Here is a 17171-nt window from a genome sequence, read left to right as displayed (position 1 = left end):
TTGAAACAAGCCCTTTTCACGTTTCATACTTCACACTTGTGCTCGGCTTTCGGCGTTTAGTGAGAGTTTTCCGGCATCTCAGGAATTTGGGCTGTTGGTCTCCTCAACCTCCTGCGGTACCGAGCTCAAGATTTTCTGCGACTGAAAGGTAGATCGAAACCATTAATCCAATTAATGTCTGTGCTTCAGGTCACAGGTCAGGTTTTATCTAATGCTCGACTTCTGCTCGTCTGAAGATTAGCGTCGTTCGTGTCCTCTGAATGAGCTCCGTTAACAGAGGCGTGTCACAGTGCGCTGCGAGAGAGAATCAAACCTCAAGACCCGACATCAGTTAATAGCATTTACACTACCGAGTCTCACTTTTCACGGGATAACCCTAATTTGCCTTGTCAAAGTCGGTTTCTGTTTAATTACCGGGGGAACAAGGAGCTGTTTCCTTTAAACAAAACTATTAAAATCGTTGTTCTGTTCGAATAAAACTCAAACTCATAATATCAGCACTAACCAGTTTATTGTTTAATACTCTTATACAGTTTTTACTGCGAATTGTAAAACATGTATTCTATGTACGTGATAAAAATAATGACTAGTAATAATAATGCCTATTAATAATTAATGACAATTGTAAGTTTTCACTCCTATCTTATCAAGTTCTGTCTTTCATCTCGTTAATTCAGGCTCTGTTCATTTGATTAATATTGATTTATACGGTTTTAGTCTGTCCCTGAGGTCTGGTGGCATTTTGCCATGTTTGAGTCTCAAAATGTGTCCCAATCTACTCACTTCAGTGTGTGTGTGTGTGTGTGCAAGCTACATTTTACTGTATGTCTACTTGATACAATGTGTCATAACTTGAAAAATGTACATTAAATTACAAGATTTTATTAATTTACATAATTTTTTCAGGTCTATAAATCATGATTTTAATATTGGGCTATACCTCACTTTTCAAGGAACCCTGGGAGAAAGATAAAAAAAAAAACGGTTATTGTCGTGAGAGGTTTATTAAAAGATCTTTAAAGGTTAATGTAATGTTTGCTTTCTCTTATATTTCAGTCGTATTAAGGCCCCTGGTAGAAAATCTCTGAACTGCATTCAACAAAAATCTAGGCATCTCATTAACTAATTTATCAGGATTAAAATGAGTAAACATAGCTTAGATTTCAGTGCTCTTGTCGTAAAATGGCTGGTGCAGGTTTGTGGTGAGACTGATGCTCACAGACAGGAACTGACTTCCTGTTCCTGTAGAGCTGTGAAACCTTTTCATCGACCGTTTTGTCGTGCATGTAAGCTCTTTTTGATGGACCATTTTTTTAATGCCTACAGTTGGTCTTTAATGTAAAGTAGTAATGTCTAAATTTTAAATGAGTCCTTTTAAAAAAATTATTTATATCTTTTTTTCAGGTTTGGTTCAAGCTCAAAATGTCTCAAGCCGATAAACTGAAGGTAAGGAAATGAGAGCAGACGGGTGGACGTTGTGCACGGTTTTAGTTTTATGTAGAGATTGATGTGCAAGGAAACCGGGGATGTTAAAATAATGTTTTAAGATCTGAATTGAATTGAATTTGAGAGAATCGAGTATTTCAGAGAACCGCGTATTAAAACTGTATATTCTGCTCTCTTATGTTCAGCAGGGACAGCTTACAAACCCAGAGACTCCTGGGTATGTGGGATTTGCGAATTTGCCAAATCAAGTACATCGGAAATCAGTCAAAAAGGGCTTTGAGTTCACTCTCATGGTGGTGGGTAAGTAGCACTGATGTGATGTTTGGATTGTGCCTTGTTATAAACATAGAAATATTGCCAATAAACCCTAATCACACTCCTGAACAACTCAATTGTTGTTTGTATAATTGAAATTGCCATTCCTCCTGGATAAAGATTTCAAATATTCCCATTTTGTCAGCCATAACACAATGGGTCTCATTCACTAACCATGTGTATGTACAAAATTGTGCATGACATTTGTGTATGGAAATTTTCACAAACAAATCACGATTCACCAAAAACTTTTGTGCTGAAATCTATTCTAAATTTAGAGGAAACAGAGGAACAAATAAAATCACAAATATGCAAATTTTACATACTTCAATACTGTTATTAATTTTTTTTTTTTTGTATATTTTAACTTAGATTTAAAAAAGGGGTGTCATAGTTCAAGCTGCTGGTTTCTTTTGCATAAAAAGCACAGCTGTCTCATCTCATTAAAGTCGACATTAAATCAAAATTCACCCTGTTTTCTAAATAGTGTGAATAATTAATCCAGCTCACATTCATCTCCCTCCGTCTTTGTGTTCATCACCCTCATCTCAAAATGTATTTAATAACTGATACATAGAACCCAAGTTCCTGAGATACATATTTTCTTTTTTAATAATCTGTTACTCTCGGGTGTATGTCACTATACAGAAGAAAATATCTTTCGCTACTATTGTTTCATCGTAGCTTGAACATTAGAATCAGGTTAAAAACAGTTCACATGTTTTGAATGAAGTTCTCCTGTGCATATAGATATAAAAACAGTCTATGCGATTATAAAATATAAATTCTGCTTCAATGTTTATTTCAAAGACAAGCAATACACCATTAGTTTCCCCATGTAATTTATATGTCATTTATAATATGACCATGAGAAACCGTGTCCAAGTCTGTCTTTTTTCTCTTTTTTTTTTTTTTTTGTGTGTGCAGCATAACTCTTTGTGAACATTTAGAAAAAAAGTTGCATCCTAATAACATCAGCTTCCATATTTGGAGGGAAAATACATTTTAGTAGTAGAAAACTACTTGTTTAAATAGTTATTGTGTCGTGAAAGTGACTGTGGGAAGAAAAGTCTGGCTGCACTACAGCGACGATGTGTGTGTGTGTGTGTGTGTGTGTGTGTGTGTGTACAGCTGTTGACACACAAATGAGCTCTGCTGTGGGGGAGGGGGAGCCCATATAACAGTCATCCCATCATCTTAAAATAAATCACAGAGGAATGCAGAACCTCTGATCGCCGGCCCTTTCACTGCTGCACAGCTTCAGCAAATGATAGAAGGCAGCTCGACTGAGACACAGAAACAAAACACTGACTAGAGGAACAGATGACTGCACGAAACCATCGAGTCTATGATGTTTGCTTTGACATTATGAGGTTTAGTCTTTGCGAAAGGGAAATGCAGTCAGTGTTTTTGTAGCTGATATAATGATTCGGTGTTTCCTCATGAGCACTTCTGCTGTTTTCAGGTGAGTCTGGTTTGGGGAAGTCCACGCTGATCAACAGTTTGTTCCTCACCGATCTCTACCCAGAGAGGGTCATTCCTGGTGCTGCAGGTGAGAGTTTGAACACTGAGGAAGTTACATCAGATGTTCAGATATCTCAACACATGAGGCAGTTTTGCACAGAAGGCTGGGTCTGAGTCTTGTTTGATGTGTGCTCTTGTCTTACAGAGAAGATTGAGCGCACGGTGCAGATCGAGGCCTCGACGGTGGAGATCGAGGAGCGTGGGGTGAAGCTGCGGCTCACTGTGGTCGACACGCCTGGATACGGTGATGCCATCAACAGCCAGGACTGGTGAGGAGGATTACTGTGATGTCATCATAAATGTCAACAATGCTCGGCACACTTCTAGTCATACATTGTTTTGTTGTAGAAGACATTAATTCGTCCATTGGTTTGTGCTGATTACAGTCATGATGTGCTTCTTAGACTGTTAACATGTTAGCGTATATTCATTTGCATTTATATGTACATTCCCACTAGCTTTAGGTTGGGAAGACATTTTTGTTTTGGCTCTTCCGAGGTTGTATTTATTTGATCAAAAATATAGCAAAAACAGTAATATTGTGAAATGTTATTACAATTTATAATAGTTGTTTTCTGCTGTGTAATATTTAGAAAAAAAAAATATATATATATATATATATATATATTCCTGTAATGAAAACAGAATTTACAGTCTTCAGCGTCACATGATCCTGTAGAAATCATTATGCTGATTGAGTTCTCCAGAAACAATAATGAACTACTAATTTTCTGCTGTGATTAATAGTAAAGTAGTTGTTATGTATTATATATTAAGGATATAATTTTTTTTTGAGCAGCAGTGTATTCATGGAGATGGATTTTTATTTAATAGAAATCTTTGTGTTAATTTGAATAAAATTATATGCATCTCTGTGATGGCATGAGAGTGAATAAATGAGTTGATTTGCTTGCTGTCTCTTTAAGAGAGCTTGGGTTGTTTTTTTTATGAAGAGAGACACTTAATGGTGTAACTTGAGACATGAAGAATAGAGAGAGCATTGGAGGAATGAAGGAAGCGGGTTTCTATTTTCTTTTTTTGAGTTTTGGGAATGCTGTTCTGCTAGTGGAAGTGGTGAGACAGGAAACATGTGTGACCTCTTCCTGACTGCTCCCTGACCCATTTGAGCACTAAAACGGCAGAGAAGAGGATATCGAAGCGCTCATGTCTGAAAAAGGAAATGTTTTCTGTCTCACAAGTTTTATACAAGTGAAACTTGACATTTTAATGCCCCAGTTTTGTACCAGAGTCAACAGAATATATCACTAGCATGTGTGTTAAAATCATTTCAGCCTTTTTTTATTTATTTTTTTGGAAGGCCTAGTGCATTTTCCATGTTTTGCTGCCTTTACTCTCCTGTTTAACAGTGCAACAGTGCTCATCCACTTTCTCAGCGTCCTTGGTTTCAGAACATTTTTCCAATTTGAAAAAATCGGCATTTAGATATAGGCATATAGTATTAATTTGGCAAAAGATGCATGTATAAACATTAACATATAAGTTGTCTGAGAGCATAGGTAGACTGACTGATAAGGAGCTATAACATTGCTATAATTCTTTCAGAAGGACGTGACGAGAGATGGTAGTTTATCTTTAAAAAGATCCTGATCTTTTCAGTCTGATCTAAACAGGGAATGGGGCTGTTAAAACTCCTTGAATGTTTCAGTTGTTTCTAGATCCCTCAAGTGTTTCATGTTGTGCTCTGTCTTTTCTCGTACAGTTTTAACACCATTATCTCCTACATTGATGACCAGTTTGAGCGCTACCTGCATGATGAGAGTGGACTCAACCGCAGGCACATTGTGGACAACCGTGTGCACTGCTGCTTCTACTTCATTTCCCCTCTGGGTCACGGGTGAGCTCTATTTTTACTCAACCGAGAGACATTTTCTGACACCTTCCGCTGAGTTTATGTCTTCACACAGTTCTATTCTGGATTTAAGTGGCTGATTTTCCTATGCTTCAATTTTGCAGGCTGAAGCCTCTAGATGTCCAATTCATGAAGGCCATTCACAACAAAGTGAACGTCGTTCCTGTTATTGCTAAAGCAGATACGCTGACGCTGAGGGAGAGAGAGAGACTCAAGCGCAGAGTAAGCCATACAGAAAGGTGGATCGATCATATGTTTGGTTTGTTGGCTATATTAATTTCTTTATGACCTCTAGATTCTGGATGAAATCGATGAGCATGGCATCAAGATCTATCATCTCCCTGATGCCGAGTCTGATGAGGATGAAGATTTCAAAGAGCAGACCAGGATTCTCAAGGTATGTGTTTTTTATCTTCATATAATTTAAAAAGACACTTCAGCCAAAGTAAAAAATGTCACCACTTATACAGCTGTTATTCTAAAGTAGTGGTAAAGAGATATATAACCATGGCCGATATATCGTTGAGTTTTTCTGCTTGGGCGATGTGTTCGAGGTAGGACTTTTATTTTGACAGAGCGCTCACATTCTCCCTCTTGTTTCGCCATCCCCTTTAAACAGTTCTGTCTAATACGGATCGAAGTCTGTCTGATAATCCAATCAAACAGTTAAAGAAAGGAATTAATGTATACAGAAAGTTTTATAATCATTGCTTTTATATTATTAGTAATAGAAAGGCAAACATTATAATACCTTCTCATTGGCCGTCAGCATTAAGCAAATATGCATTTATATAACTGAAGCAAATCTTTAAATGACTAATGAACATTTAATTTTATAAACCTGGCAAACTTAGTCAAATCCAGCTGTGAAATCTTGTGAAGTGTGATTTTTATTCAGCATAATCGTGTTCTCTGTGAGACGGTCGGTCTTGGGAATTGTAATTGAAACAGACAGGTTTGGACCAACGTGAGAGTGAAAGATGTCAATTGTAATTTTTTATGATCACTTGATGCTTTCTGTTTCCTGCTCTTTAAGTCAAAGTGACGTGACATTCAGCCAAGTATAGTGACCCATACTCAGAATTCGTGCTCTGCATTTAATCCATCCAAAATGCACACACACAGCAGTAAACACACAGCAGTGGGCAGCCATTTATGCTGCGGTGCCCAGGGAGCAGTCGTGGTATTGCCGGCCCGAGACTCGAACCCACAACCCTAGGGTTAGGAGTCAAACTCTGTAACCACTAGGCCACGACTTAGGAGATAGTACCAAGCATCCAAGCTAGGTCACTTTCTTTTTTAAGTTCCTCTTCATCTTTTCTGTTGTAGGCCAGTATACCGTTCGCCGTGGTGGGATCCAACCAGCAGATTGAGGCGAAGGGGAAGAAAGTGAGAGGGCGTTTGTACCCATGGGGAGTGGTGGAGGTAGAAAACCCAGAACACAACGACTTCCTCAAACTTCGCACCATGCTAATGTAAGTCATTTAAAGTGATCTGCTATTCAGTGTTCTAAAACTCTACACATAACAAATAAGGCTGTGAAGAAAATTAGAGTTGATTGTTTAATCTACCAAACAAAATGAGTTGTACCTTTAAACAGTCAAATATATAAAATGGACTGTACTTCTGTCCCTCTCAGCCTCGTTTTCATTCTAAGATAATGTACGGTATCCTCGGTCTCTGTCATTATTGTCTGCTGATGGTTATTGTCATCCGTCCAGCACCCACATGCAGGACCTGCAGGAAGTCACTCAGGACCTTCACTACGAGAACTTCCGCTCGGAGCGCCTCAAACGGGGCGGCAGGTTGTCCTCCCACGGTTATATACTGCCTCTGTCGCCTGCGTATGTACTGCTCTGCTTGTCTTTCTTCACCTCCTCCCTCAACCTCCTTGAAAAAAGAAGTGTAGCCACAGAATATTTGAATATCCCAAACCTGGCAAGACGAAGTGGATGTTTTAAAATAGCACATTTTACATAGTCACTTCTCATTTTGCTGAAGAAAAATCTAAATAGTCATCTGCTTGCAGAAATGAAGGGTCTGGTTTATGCTGAATCAGTTGTTAAACTGTGTTCCATACACACTCTAGAGACTAAAGGTTCAGTTGTAAGATGTGCAGCGAGCGGTCGGATCTGTGTTCATCAGAGGATAGGAGGGGGAGGTACTGCTGCACCTGTCCTTCAGCCTGACTCTAACACGGACTCTGTTTCAGTCTCATGCAAATGCTCAGATATAACATGCTCCGCTAATCGCACGCTTGCACTATTAACATGGATTTGTCTTTCTTGTCTTTCAATGCTAAGCACTCTGCTGGTGGTTTACTAATACAATTTTTGTCCTGTTGTTTGGTAAATCACAGTTTTCACAATTTAGCAAATAATATTTTGCTAATTGATGTAAATGCGGTGTCATTTTAAGAGCTGTCAGTGAATGATTGTATTTATATATTCATTGCAAAATCAGCACAAATGAACAATTCATGTCCTGTATATTCCTATCATTGAGGCGGTTTAATCTTAAATGCTGAACATAGTTAAAAAGTTTTTTTTATCATATATATATATATATATATATATATATATATATATATATATATATATATATATATATATATATATATATATAATATATGTGTTCAGCATTTAAGATTAAACAGCCTCGATGTGTGTATATATATTTATATATATTCTTTTTTTTCTGTTTAGTCATAATAATAGTGATAATATTGTTCAATATTTTAAAAGCCTGCTACAATGATTTGTTATATTTGAATTATCTTAAGCGTTTAATTGAGTACTTGCAAAGTTAAGACTAAATTGAGAAATTGATTCATACATTCATATATTTATATAGTTTAAATGCCAAGCCTATTTTTGCAATGGAAAAATAAATCGATTTATGAAATGATTTAAATGTCTGCTTGTGTTTTCCTGACATCGGAACAGGAATATCTTAAATGACAAGTGTTTTTTAGTCAAATAATATTTTGACACTAAAATATGCTTGTCATTTATGTAGGCTATATGTTGATTTTGTTTTTTCTCCCTAATCATTAAATATCTATGTATAAAAAAAATATTTTCTTTTGAGGGCTTTCTTTTTCTAATATTTGTATGATTTTAATTCTGATAAAGAGACTAAATAAGCTCCATGACATTATTAGAGTTAAAAAATTTTAAGTAATCGATAGTTTTGACAACAGGAGAAAGTAATTGTGAAGCCTGTGTGTGTGTCACAAATGACTGTTTATTACATATCGGTGCTCAGTACAGCTTGTGTGCATCTCCTAATACCTGCTTTGTCATACAGTAGGGCTCCGGAGCCAGAGGAAATGGACAAGGATATGATCTTACAGGAGAAGGAGGCTGAGGTATGATCTCTCTAACCAAACACAAGCCGAACGCTAATAACACAGAGGTTTGAGTGTGCAGGTCGGTGTGTGACACTGTTTGTGTGTTTCTCAGCTGAGGCGAATGCAGGAGATGATCGCTAAGATGCAGGCGCAGATGCAGAAACAGGGAGACGGAGACGACCCACACCAGTGAGAAACACGGTAAGAGCTCACTACAAGCATACAGTAAAATCCCAGACTCCTTCTGCCATCTGAGCTGCTCTTCAGCGTTTGATGTGTTCTTTAATAATACTGCCAAAGTTTTGTAGTGTGATCGACTCTGTGACAATGATATGCCAATAAAGAAGGAACAATCTTTTTGTGTTTTCATTTTACTTTCTGCCCACAAAAAAATTGAAGCAGGGTCAAATTAAGAATTAATAAGTCAAACAAAATGCCAAGGCATTACAGTTCCTCACTTTTACTTTGTTTAAAATTTTTTATACTTCGTTCATGTACACAAATCAACATATAATGCATAAAAACTCATATTGAGTAACTGACCATTCAGAGAAAAAATTCCCATTTATTTTTATTAAATCTACAGTCGGGGGGTGGGTCTGGTTTTTGTTTGTGTTTCTTCTAGATGCTGACCCGTCATTCGTGCTTGACCCAGTCAGACATGAAACCAGAAGAGGAAGTGTTGCTAAATGTGGAAAAAGAAGAGAGACTGGTCCTTAGCTCCTCTTGCTTGCCATTTTCTTAGTTTCTTTCACTCTTGTATGATTACGTTTTTTTTTTCTTTTTCAAATGCTGTTGCTAACATTCATTAATATTTTCCCCTGTTCAAGTAATCAAAACCGAATAACAACCATCAGTAATTAAAAACATTTTATTTGTTCTGTTACGAAAGCCAGATGCTGCTGGGAAGGAATCTTCTACTGTAGAGCACCTTTAATAGTAGTGTAGCTCCATGACCACTCCACGTCATTTCTATCCCATCTATCTAAAGAAACACTGTGAAAATACAAGCAGCTGTTGAATTTGAGTGTCACGGTGGCAGTTTTTGGAGAAACCATTGTATACTGTCCTCAAGTGTTGCCAGAGAGATTGCTGTCCTCCTGAACAGGAGTTTTCTGTACTTCTCTCTTCCCTGTATGAAGTCTTGAAATATTGTGCTGCTCGAGTGAATGGTCCCCAAATGGATGCAAAACATTCTACTGTGACCCATGATTCATTCCCTGCAACGTCTAATGAAGAATAACTTTTTCTCTCATGTAAAAGCTCATTTCGCTGATTTTTATATGTACTTAAGTGCATACTGTCATGTATTTACTATCAGACATTCTTCTGGTTATGAGTGCAATGTGAAATTGACTTGGTGGAGTGAAATTCGGATACATTGAAGTACGCTCTTGTGCTCTTCAACCTTGATGCATGCCAAGATTTTACCTCCTCCTTTTAGGACCTATGGTTAAAACATTTTCTCTTAATCCTGTGGTTGAATCAGATTTCCACATAATTAATAATGAAAATTCAAATTGATCTGAAAAGTGGATTTCTATCTTTTACGCAACTTTTTAAACAGTTGAATTTGCTTTCCAGATTTGGTCATGAAAACTGCAGTTAACATTCCAGTTGTAACGTTTCACTTGAGAACTTTCTATTAAACCATTATTGACTATCATCTTGTAATAAAATTTTGTATTGAAACAGTTTTTGGGGGTTGCCCTTTTCTTTTTGACTATTCACTTCTCAATTTGCGGTGGATTATAACAGGAAGGACTTGTCTGAATGAATACTGTTTTTAGTTCTTAGTTTGAACAAAACTTGATGGCCGCTAGAGATCGTAAATTATAACATGATAAAGAAATCGACGATGAAGGCCTTTAAATATTTAAAGCCGTAAAGAAAAAGTTATGCATATTTTGCTTCTCATTTTAGAGATGTTTAGATATTTTTACTTGTAGACCACAAAAATACAGATTAAGAAAATATATTTTGCATTGAAGGCCATAGTGAACAAACATAGCGCAAGTCAAGAACATAATGAAGTCATAGCACACATTTTGTGGCGAGTTGCCTTTCTGTGACTTTGTGAAAAGTGGAGTGTGACCTACACCTTTATTTTTTATTACGTTTATGGTAACAGGAAGCCCAAAGTTAGTACAAGAATGTGGAATCCCATGTAGTGACATCTGAACTTACCATTTCCCCACCATCGTGAAACTAATGAATTGGATTAGAGTTAGACACCATTATTAAGACTACTTATTTATTTTCAAACCTAAATACTCCTTGCATATGAATACAGAAGCATGATGGAAGTATGGGTTTCGCACTGGGCCCACACATACCAACATGGTGTGATCATGTGTTTGGGATCTGGGCATCTGCTGGCGTTCGTAGTTTAAATTTATATTTATCTCCTGTGTTCATGCATTCTTATCTATCGTGATATAAATACTTTCATACACTAATGTCAACATATCATGGCAAAAACAGACTTGCATGGATTTTGCCCAAAAAAAGATTTTAGAAGCTGTCTGCATGTCAATATAACTTTGGATCAGACGGCCATAAAGAACTGACCAGTGCTGGTATGAGTGAAATTGGTGCCAGCCCAGTGTTTGCCAAGTGTAGATTTTTGGCTCTGTTGTTGTTGTTTTTTTTTGCATAGATATATATATATATATATATATATATATATATATATATGAAAACATGCTTTTTTTTAAATAGTTGACAGTAGCCATTGACTACTATAGAGTTTTTTCTTAATATGATGATAGAAGTTTTCATTTTAAGTGATTTTTTTAAAATCATCTTGCAGTCCCCTTAGAAGTTTTCTAAGGCACTCCAATAGTGGGCTCCAGGCCCCTAGTTGAGAAACCTGGGTGTAGTGAAAAGATCTGAATGGATAAAACTTTTAAGAGAGCTCCTCACAGGCATTATGTTTTTCCCATTACTACAAGAGAAAACAGATGTCTAATAGCAAGGCAGAGAAGTGACAATACAAAATTCTGACACCAAGTGGGACAGAAGAGAATAACAGAAACACTGCAGCTGATGTGTTAGAGGCCTATATCCCTGATAGCCACAAAAACCACAAAATGAGCAGGAACTGGGAAATTACACAAGGCCTTGAGCAGTCCAGTAACTATTATTCAAAAGAAAATATGTACCTAGCAAACTGGCTTTAAGTGCAAGAAGGCAGTTCATTTATTACCTAGCAGAAAGAACTTGGACAAAGTTAGGTTAAGACAGCCTGCTACAAAACTATTATAAATCATAGCAAGTGTCCAAGTTATATATCCTGCTAGGCAACATCAATTAACTGAAAAGTAATAGCTTAATAATAATAATAAAAGATGAGTATGAGCTTTTGATCCATGCTACAGTTGGCTTATTATGATGAACCTTTTATAAGTTTTTTAAAACTTAATTTAATATTAGGTAACACTTTATTTTATAATGTACTTTTTACATATGACACATACCTACTACAGCAATATCAGTAAATTATGCACAATTACATACAACTAACCCTAAAACAAACCCAAATCAACTCCTACAGGAAGTACACATTGTGCATGTATAATTACACTGTAACAAAGACACCCTAAAATAAAGTCTGACCAAATAACTGAAGAGCTCAAAACATACCAGAAACCACACCAATAACCACACAAACCCCATGTTTCCATAGACACTTTATAATAGGATTTGGATCTAACAGGTGAACACCGTTCGCTCAATGACATGGCTTTTTCTCTTAAATACTTTCCATTCTATAAAGAAAACTGTAAAAATATTTAATCATATCTAATTAAAAGATCTCTGGGGGTAAGAGAGGGTGAATGTGTTGTGTGGTCCTGACGGGGCGATGATGATGGTGATTTTGGGGGCGGGAAGAGGGAGGAGCAGCAGCAGCAGAGGCGGGGCTTCACCGTGATGATGGCGTGGTGTTGCCATTCAGAGCAAACCTGATACAAAAAGATATTTTAATCTAAATATTACATTCAAATCCACTTGTTGATATATTATCTATACCACTTTCCTTTTTTTGTTATTCTTTCATAAAAACCCACTCACCTGCACACTCTCTCCATTATGTGTGTGACCAGGAGGTCAGAGATGCCAGGGCAGGACTCTTCTGCCAGGTTGAAGGCATTCTCCAGCTCCTCTATGGCACCCATTCCTCCTCCACATGCCCTCCTCTTCTCCTTCAGCTGGAGAGCAGACAGACTTACACTTAGCTCTACAACATCTAGAGCTTATCACAGTTTATGACACTTTACTGCTGCTACCGTGATAAAATCAAGGGATAACTGATGTGTACGAGTTACAGTGAGAAGTGAGAATCTCCTGTCAGGCTGTTTGATTATATATGTGAGAGTTGAAGACGAGTGTTTTGGGTGCTTTTACCTCTCTGAAGATGGGAGAGACCAGCGCTGACAGACACTGTGACTTGGGCTGCCTCTTTACCGTCTCTGCTGCCTGTAAAACAAATTCAGAGCAAAACTTGAGCCTTTCATTCAGGGATGTCAGAAGTACTTCAGTGCAAAGCCAACGGCAAAATAAAATTGTGTCCACAGCACTCTTATTTTAGTGTAACTGATCGTTTCTGTTGAGATTTTGAATTCTGAATTAATGTTTTTTTTATTTAGTTTTAGCTATTTAATTACACAAAGAAAGTGATAAATATTGCCTTAGCAAGTACATATACATGTCTTCAGTCATTCTTCAATTATTTTATTTGGTGGAACCTGCTGAGGTGGAGAAAATCAAAATAAAATGCTATCATAAATAATGAAATGACATTACTAAAATGGTATAATCACAAGGTTTTTTATTTATTTAATTTTATTTTTTATGATCGACTATGACAAGACACAACCCCAGCCAATGCTGTTTAGGTTTTAAAGCAAATACATAGTACGTATAATAAGTAACAAGTAGATGTCTGAACCCTGACCTCTGAGTCTGTGTTTGTGTAGCCCTTCTGGAGCTTGTTCATAGAGCTGGGCCGGACTGTGGGGAACGTCCAAACGGGACACTGGTCTCTGTCATCACTATCTCCATCCCTATTTGAGTACAAAGAGGAACGGAGAACACGGTTCCTTTACAAGGCTATAAATCATCAGGCTCAATTCACTAGATGTCTAATTAAAAGGACAGGACTCAATGAATAATATATCATGATGAATTAGAGGGCGGTTATTGATTGTACTGTATGTGCCTCACAATGGATGGAAGACATACATATCAGAATCATCAGAGCTAGACTCGTCTCCGTGGCCTTCAGACTTCCAGCGGCGGTATCGGTCAATCAGCTCTGTCAGGTAGGACGTCTTCTTGGTGTAGCGTGTGATGAATTTGTGCTTCAATAACTCCTTGGCGGTGGGCCGCTGCACAAAACCAGAACAGTGATGCCACTCTTGAGGTTTTTAATGCCTGCTTTCAAAAAGCTTGAGATGTCTGACTACAACCGGTTCTTGATGGGACACAAAATCATGTTGTTTAACAGATTATTAAAGCTACGCTACCGGTCAAAAGTTTGGAATAGTTAGGTTTGTTTTTAATGTTTTAAGTCTCTTATACTCGCCAAGTCTGCATTTATTTGATGAAAAATACAATAAAAAGCAGAAATATTACTACAATTTCAATGAACTTATCTATTTTTATATATTTTAAAATTGAATTTATTCCTGTGATGACAAAGCTGTATTTTCAGCATCATTACTCCAGTCTTCAGTGTCACATGATCCTTAAAAAATCATTTTAATATGCTGATTTGCTGCTTAAAAACATTTCTTATTATTATGAATGTTGTGCTGCTTGATATATTTGTGGAAACTTTAATAGACTAGCATTTAACAATGCATTAAAATGATTATAAATGACAATAGAAGACATTTACAGTATAAAAACACACTTTTTAACTTTTTACACAGCAAAAAATCCTGAAAAAGTATTAGTTTCCTTTAAAAAAAAAATTACCCAACAAAAACTGCTTTTAACATTGATATTAACTTAAGAACCAATGGATCACCAATAAGAATGAATAAAAACAGCACCAAATCAGCATATTAGAATGACAGAAACCAGTTCTTTTAAATTGTAATATTTCACATTATTACTTTTTTTTCCGCCATTAAAAAACAGACTTAGAGACCAGAGGAGACTTTCAGAAATCATAAAAATAAAAAGTCATATTTATTCCAAGCGTTAGACCGCTGTGGATATTGGGGTTAACCTGAAATGTTGTCATATAATCAGTGGAAAGGCTGAATACTCACAAAGCGAGGGTCTTTATTGAGGCAAGCCTCCACAAACTCTTTGAAGGGTTTGCTGTAGGAGCCCTCCAGCGTCGGGGGAGTGTTCTTGGGAATGAGAAACAGCACTCGCATCGGATGCAGGTCAGAATTCGGGGGTTCGCCCTTCGCCAGTTCAATAGCTGTAATTCCCAAGGACCAAATGTCTGCCTGCAGCCAGGAAAGCAAACCTAAACATCTCATTTCATACTTTAACTGGTTATAATTGGCTGCTACTACGCTAAAACGGAAACAACTTCTTTTTTTTACCACCCCAGTGTTTTCACAGCTCTGCAGCCACATTTGCCACATGCCGAGTAAAGTCCGTTCATCTGGATTTCCGTACCTTAAAATCATACGCCGACTGTTTGATGACCTCTGGAGCCATCCAGAAAGGAGTTCCCACAAAAGTGTTTCTCTTGATCTGGGTGTCTGTGAGCTGTCCCGCCACCCCGAAGTCTGCCAGCTTCACATCTCCCTGCTCGGACAGCAGCACGTTGGCAGCTGCCACAAGATACAAACATGAATCATTAGCACGGAACTCAGATTTCACAGAAAGCGGATGATTCAATATGAAGCACTTCCTAGCCGGCCTAATTGAGTAGGCAGACGTGTATGTTATCACACCTTTGATATCACGGTGAATCTTCCTCTCCGAATGCAAGTATTCCAGTCCCTTCAGAATCTCCCTCAATATTGTGGCTATGTACGTCTCCTCTAGCGGTCCTGGTTTCAACTAAAGCAGAAGACAATTTTAATTTCTAAAGCTGAAAGCCCTTTAAGAATTCATGAATGCACACACAAAAATATTCCCATAACTGAAGAGCCACTGTCGTTCTACTTACAAGATCTAAAGCAGAGCCGCCTCCTAAATACTCCATGATGATCCACAGCTTAGTCCCCTACAGACGATGGCAAAAATAACACAAGTGCTATTTCTTTAAACGTCACTGGATTTGTTGTATTTAGGAATCAGATTTCAATATAGACATCATATCATGTGCCTTAAAATAAATGTTCTTTATTGGCATTTATGGTTCTATGAGGGGTACACACCTCAGAGCCCAAACAATGGGGGAGCGTACCTTCAGATATGAGCCATAGTATTTGGTGACATAGGGGCTGTCACACTGGCTGAGCACCGTGATCTCCTGCTGAATGTCCTCGATCTCATCTTCCGCCTCCTCCAGGTCGATGATCTTGATGGCCACCACCTCTTTAGTGCGATTGTTGATGCCCTTGTAGACTTCTCCGAAAGACCCCTTTCCGATGCGCTCCTGTTTCGTGAAATACTCCTCCGGGTCAAGCCGGGAATTCTGTTGGAGAGAGAGACAGCAGAGGGATGATGGGAGAAGCAATGACAGATGTAGATGAACTACAATAACCAGTTACTTCCTATGGACACTTACAGATTACATCACATCCATTGGTATGCTCTACTACTATACATGTTTGAGAAGCATATTAACTATTTACATGTATGTGTGTGTGTGTGTGTATGTATACATATATATATATATATATATATATATATATATATATATATATATATATATATATATAAATATGTATACATACACACACACACACACACACACACACAATTCAAATTAAATGAAACAGACATGACATAAAATGTAACAAAAACAGACGTTCCTATCCATTGATCTGCATTAAAACTGATCACTCAGACACAACATAACGTTATGACAGCACTCGATTGCTCTAAACAGATAAATGTCATGACATTCCAGGCTTGATAAAACAGTATTGTGGTTTGCCTGAGGATGAGATGACACCCTGGATGCAGAAGGAGCAGTCTCGGCTGTGCTGCGGGTTTACCTGGTTCTGCATGTCGCGGAGGTGCGCCATCCTTACTGACGGCAGGTTGCCGTGGATGACAGCAGATGTGGGAGACTCTTCAACGGGTTGCTCTTCCTCCTCCGATCCCCTGCTTAGCTAGCTAGCTTTTACATACAGAAACACCTCTGCATGTCCTGTTCGTCTGCCGTATTTTCGGCCTCCAATCCCCTGATGGCGGACCCCGCAGCCTGGCGAGAATCACAGTTAGGTGTCGTGTGACCCCATGTATGGAAACATTTGAGTACGAGCTACTCACTTTCCGCGTCTACTTGTTTTATACGGTTCAGCTCACGGTTGGGCGGCTATTCATCTATTGCTTGTGGGAGAACAAAATAATAAAAGCAACAGCGCATGCGCAGCTTCTGATTCAAGGAACGGAGGATTGTGGGAGTTGTAGTCATACTGGTAAAAGGGCGCAAGATTAAATTCGACATGAAATGGAAATTCACCCTATCACAAGTGACAGCCGGAAGGGTGCATTTCTCAGCTGCCACATCATCAAGCT

At 37.9% G+C, this 17171-nt stretch overlaps 2 protein-coding genes across 3 annotated transcripts; one reads left to right on the top strand and one right to left on the bottom strand.

The window, feature by feature from the left end:
• Window positions 1-10204, top strand: septin2 (septin 2). Of its 2 annotated transcripts, none has more exons than XM_026206521.1 (13): window positions 1-148; window positions 1405-1446; window positions 1632-1746; window positions 3227-3313; window positions 3431-3554; window positions 5006-5140; window positions 5260-5377; window positions 5451-5552; window positions 6485-6630; window positions 6877-6960; window positions 8468-8525; window positions 8620-8708; window positions 9133-10204. In XM_026206521.1, the coding sequence occupies exons 2-12, from the start codon at window positions 1423-1425 to the stop codon at window positions 8698-8700; spliced, it is 1074 nt and encodes a 357-aa protein (XP_026062306.1). In that variant the 5' UTR covers window positions 1-148; window positions 1405-1422; the 3' UTR covers window positions 8701-8708; window positions 9133-10204. The 2 variants fall into 2 exon arrangements, with proteins under 2 accessions (XP_026062306.1, XP_026062305.1); XM_026206520.1 differs by having other exon boundaries at window positions 6877-6999; window positions 8465-8525.
• A 1977-nt stretch (window positions 10205-12181) lies between these two features.
• On the bottom strand, window positions 12182-17032 carry stk25b (serine/threonine kinase 25b). Its single transcript, XM_026206517.1, has 12 exons — window positions 16923-17032; window positions 16646-16854; window positions 15889-16119; window positions 15649-15705; window positions 15431-15539; window positions 15150-15307; window positions 14789-14974; window positions 13752-13897; window positions 13465-13573; window positions 12915-12986; window positions 12582-12718; window positions 12182-12472 (listed from the first exon to the last, which is right to left on the bottom strand). The coding sequence occupies exons 2-12, from the start codon at window positions 16673-16675 to the stop codon at window positions 12433-12435; spliced, it is 1275 nt and encodes a 424-aa protein (XP_026062302.1). The 5' UTR covers window positions 16676-16854; window positions 16923-17032; the 3' UTR covers window positions 12182-12432.
• Window positions 17033-17171: the final 139 nt, after the last annotated feature.

This window comes from Carassius auratus, chromosome 27, assembly GCF_003368295.1.
Source record: "Carassius auratus strain Wakin chromosome 27, ASM336829v1, whole genome shotgun sequence".
In the NCBI taxonomy this organism is placed as follows: Eukaryota; Metazoa; Chordata; class Actinopteri; order Cypriniformes; family Cyprinidae; genus Carassius; species Carassius auratus.
Note: the sequence above shows the minus strand (reverse complement) of the source record. Positions and strands in the feature narration are given on the sequence as shown.

Excerpts from the sequence above, each read along its gene's own strand:
- septin2 (XM_026206520.1), top strand. The coding sequence starts at position 1,423 with ATGTCTCAAGCCGATAAACTGAAG. Across the intron at positions 3,555-5,005 it reads GCCATCAACAGCCAGGACTG|TTTTAACACCATTATCTCCT; the intron begins GTGAGGAGGATT and ends TTTCTCGTACAG. Across the intron at positions 5,553-6,484 it reads AGCAGACCAGGATTCTCAAG|GCCAGTATACCGTTCGCCGT; the intron begins GTATGTGTTTTT and ends TTTCTGTTGTAG.
- stk25b (XM_026206517.1), bottom strand. The coding sequence starts at position 16,675 with ATGGCGCACCTCCGCGACATGCAGAACCAG. Across the intron at positions 14,975-15,149 it reads AGTCGGCGTATGATTTTAAG|GCAGACATTTGGTCCTTGGG; the intron begins GTACGGAAATCC and ends TCCTGGCTGCAG. Across the intron at positions 12,473-12,581 it reads ATAATGGAGAGAGTGTGCAG|GTTTGCTCTGAATGGCAACA; the intron begins GTGAGTGGGTTT and ends TTTTTGTATCAG.